Raw genomic sequence first — 4,126 nt, 5'->3', positions numbered from 1 at the left:
AATACCTGAACATATGATAAAGTGTTCCTATTAGACACATTTGCTTCAAATTTTGGGAAAACTTTAGCGCTTGTTCTTAAACGCCCATTACGTAGTCAAATAAAATATGACACCTCTTTTAGAGGTACATATTAGCATCAATTGAAGCAAGCCCAAGGTTGTTTTACGGCTTATTGAGACTAATGTTTATAATAAAATAAGGTAATAAAGTTTAAGTGGTTAACTTATCTACCTAATGTGCGCTTGAAATCGCGTGCAAAAACTTTTCCAAATTTTTTATCGAAAGTGTAATATGAACATAGTATCATATGTTCAAGTGTTCAATTAAAATAAATCATAGTTAAAGTACTTAAATGAAATTTAACAAGTTTAAGAGGCTATCGATGTATTTGGCCTTTATTTGATTTTCTCAAAAGGAACTATATGGTACGAAAACATTTATACTGATCGGACATCATTTTGCCCCCTCTTGAGTTTTGTATGTAATTACTAATCCATTTAGGCAATTGAGAGAAGCACAAACTATTAAGCTTTACATAGAAAACCAAATTTATACCCCATTTACCAGCACATCACCCCCTCTCCACTCTCTTCATTATGCAGACAAAAATGAACAGCAACATACATCTAACTTATAAACCAAATGTAAAACTCACTAAGTAAGGGTCAATGATGGAAAATAAAAGGATAAAATTGAAAATACTAAGTGATTCTGAATTCATCATAAACCAGAGAATTAGAAGACACTGTTTTCTTGCTCAGATCCACATCAACGGCGCCCTATTGTCCCAAAATTGGTCGCCAATTCACTTCTCTATTTGTCCTTCATTAACCAAAAATATTTCGCGGAAACAACTTGATAACACAGCATAACAATTTGAATCATAGTATCACGAGTTCGATATCAACAGTTCAGCCATCATAATAATTTGAGTCATAATATCACGAGTTTGACTTCAATAGTTCATCCTCATAATAACTTGAGCCACAGTATCACGAGTTCGACTTCAACAGTTCAGCCCTCATATTAACTTGAGTCACAGTATCACGAGTTCGACTTCAACAGTTCAGCCCTCATAATAATTTGAGTCATAATATCACGAATTCGACTTCAATAGTTCATCCCTCATAATAACTTGAGTCACAGTGTCACGAGTTCGATTTTAATAGTTCAGCCCTCTTACTCAATTGACTGCCTGTCACCTATATATTAAGAAAATAAAAAGAAAAAGAAAATTAAGATAAAAGTCAAAATAATCATTGGAAAATTGAAAGCTGGAAATAGCTGGAAAACCAACCTGCTCCAACAAGAACTTCTTCACAATCTTGGCACTTGGTTCCACCACCTGTTTTTTCCAAATTTCCTTCACCACCGCCGTATTCTTCCCGGATTCTGACGTCATCACCGCCATAAACGTCTCCGTGGCATCGACTCTTTGTAGGTCCCACCCAGCATCTCTCAACCTATTAATCTTCGCCACCTGTCTCTCCGCCAGTACACGTGTATTCTCCTTTATATCCCTCACTACATCCTCGTACAATTCTTCCCCTTTAAAATATCTCTCGAATTCCGGTACCCCTATCGCCTTCCGGATCCCACTGACCCGACCCGTTAACCCGGACCCAGAATCCGAAAACCCCTCTTTCTTGAAATAATTTTCCAGCTCTTCCAACATTTCAGAGTCAAGCATTTCGTCAACTCGCTTGTCTAAATACTTCTCCAATACGTGCGACATGACATCTACCCAAATAAAACAACAATTATAACGAAGTTCATTCCTTGGTTCCAAAACATCTAATGTAGAATTAAATTGCTTTGCTAGCAGAGCATAGATATACGAGTTGGACCCACCTACAATAAACGGGATATTCCCGCGATTAATAATTTCGTCTATTCTTGAAGAAGCAGTTGACCGAAAATCAAAGGGAGAAAACTCGGGTTTTGACTCTGTAGCGTTGAATTCACCGAGGAGATGGTGTGGGACACCACGACGTTCAGAGATTGGGATTTTGTTGGTGGTGATGTTAAGGCCATTGTACACTTGGATTTTGTCGGAGTTAATAATTTCTGAAGGGAAGAAACGAGTGGCGAGGTCGATTGAGAGTTTTGATTTTCCACAACCAGTAGCACCCATTATTACGACGATCTTTTTAGAAGTGTTTGGAGTTTGCAAAGTTGATGTGACAACATTACGGGTACTTTTTTTGGGTTTGGGGAAGGAGATTTTTGTTGGGAAAAAGAAAGTATTTGAGGAAAGAGAGTGATTAGTTGTTGTTGTTGTTGTTGTTGAGAGAAATGATAATTTGCTCATAAGGGAGATAATGATGATGGTGTTAAGGTGAGATGTATAAGCTAACTATTTATATGCACAGTAACATACATAAAACATGAAAGAGAAAAAAGAAAAGAAAAGAAAAAAAGGCTATATATATTGTTGCTTTCGCAGAGAATAGTACTGAAGAGAGTAAAAAAAACAGAGGAATGGAAGGTGGGTTGATGAAAGTGGAACAGATAATGGGGTGGTTTGTTATAGTACTATATTATGTGTATATGTATATATTTGCTGGTTCTTGTTCTTTGATCTTCAACTATTTGCTTCTGACTCTTTCTGAATATTTCTTCTATATATACATATGAACCATTTTCAAGCTCTTATTTTTGTTGGAGCTAGCTTTACTTGAAAGGCTATATGGACATTATTCGTTACATTTATCTTCTCCTTCATGGTCACTTCTTACTGGATGAATATAGTTTCTGTAATATAGTGATTCTGGGTTCTACTTATTCCTTGCTATTGGATTAAAAGAGGGGAAGATGAATGGAATGTTTTGTGGTAACAGACTTTGTAGTACTTGGTGGTATGAGAGAGAATTCATGTCCAGTGTCTCCTTTTTTATATGCTTCTCCCGCATTACTGATATTGAAGTTTGCAATATATAGATATTTGGAAAAGATTTAATTATTTATATTATAAGTGTAATTTAACAAATTATAACATGTATGGATGTCAAATGTCAATGGACGGGTTAAATTGAATTTGAGCGGGAAAAGAGTCAAATTTACTCTTTAACTATGATTTATAGATTAAATTTGCCCTTCGTTAGAGTTAGGAGTTAAATTTGTCTCTCTCGTTAACATACTTGTTAAAATTGCTCTTGTTATTAATGAAACTAAGACTAGGACTCATATCACTCCACATAAGTGCCATGTGTAAATAAATTTATTTTTTCTTTAGATCTTAGTGTTAAATCATACCAATTAATTTTTATCATGTATTTTATTTTTTTTATAAAAAAGGAATACAATATTTAATCTTCTTCTTCATCAAATCACCACTTTCCCTTTTCGTCTCAGACACTGTCATCGCCGTCCACCGCCCCACCTCAACCGCGGCTGCCGGTTAATTTACTAAAAAATAACACATTTCTCAACTTTTTTACCCAAATCCTACTTATCTTCATAGTTGTGGCCTCTCCCTTCTCTCTTGTTCATTCTTTCTCATACTCCTATACTATTCTCCCTTCCTCTCTCTTCACTATTTTCTCAAATTCCAAATTTGCTCTCACATTACAATACTTTCCTAATTCTTTTCTATTGGTTATTTATCATGCAATGCAGAATTAGCAATTGCCACCTGCGCTTCTTCCAACTGGAACTTAAAAAAGAATCGCAAAATCAAACCCATAAACCATTTAAAATTAGAGAGTTTTCTTACTCTGATCTTCAATTCTGCCACCAAGGCTTTTTCCCGAGACAATCTTCCAGGTAAAGGAAGCCATGGATATGTCTACAAAGCTCATCTTCATCAAAATAAACTCATTGTAGCAGTTAAAAAGAGCAAAATAAACCGGCGGGTTATTTTTGGTAAATGGGTTATTTTTTAGTAAATTAACCGACAATGGCGGACGAGGTGGAGGGTAGTGGACGGCGATGACAGTGGTGGAGAAGAAAAGCGGAAGCGGTGGTTTGATGGAGAAGAAGATTACGTATTGTATTTTTTTTTAATATATATAAAAAGAAAATACATGACAAAATTTAATTGATATGGCTTTACACTAAGATTTAAAGGGGAAATTTTTTTTTATTTACACACATGACACTTATGTGGAGTGATAAGAGTCTTAG

At 35.4% G+C, this 4,126-nt stretch overlaps 1 protein-coding gene across 1 annotated transcript; it reads right to left on the bottom strand.

The window, feature by feature from the left end:
- Positions 1-514: 514 nt before the first annotated feature.
- On the bottom strand, positions 515-2,891 carry LOC132616115 (adenylate isopentenyltransferase-like). Its single transcript, XM_060330711.1, has 2 exons — positions 1,299-2,891; positions 515-1,203 (listed from the first exon to the last, which is right to left on the bottom strand). Exons 1-2 carry the CDS (start codon positions 2,310-2,312, stop codon positions 1,150-1,152), a joined length of 1,068 nt encoding a protein of 355 aa, XP_060186694.1. The 5' UTR covers positions 2,313-2,891; the 3' UTR covers positions 515-1,149.
- Positions 2,892-4,126: the final 1,235 nt, after the last annotated feature.

This window comes from Lycium barbarum, chromosome 10 (genome assembly GCF_019175385.1).
Source record: "Lycium barbarum isolate Lr01 chromosome 10, ASM1917538v2, whole genome shotgun sequence".
Taxonomy (NCBI): Eukaryota; Viridiplantae; Streptophyta; class Magnoliopsida; order Solanales; family Solanaceae; genus Lycium; species Lycium barbarum.
Note: the sequence above shows the minus strand (reverse complement) of the source record. Positions and strands in the feature narration are given on the sequence as shown.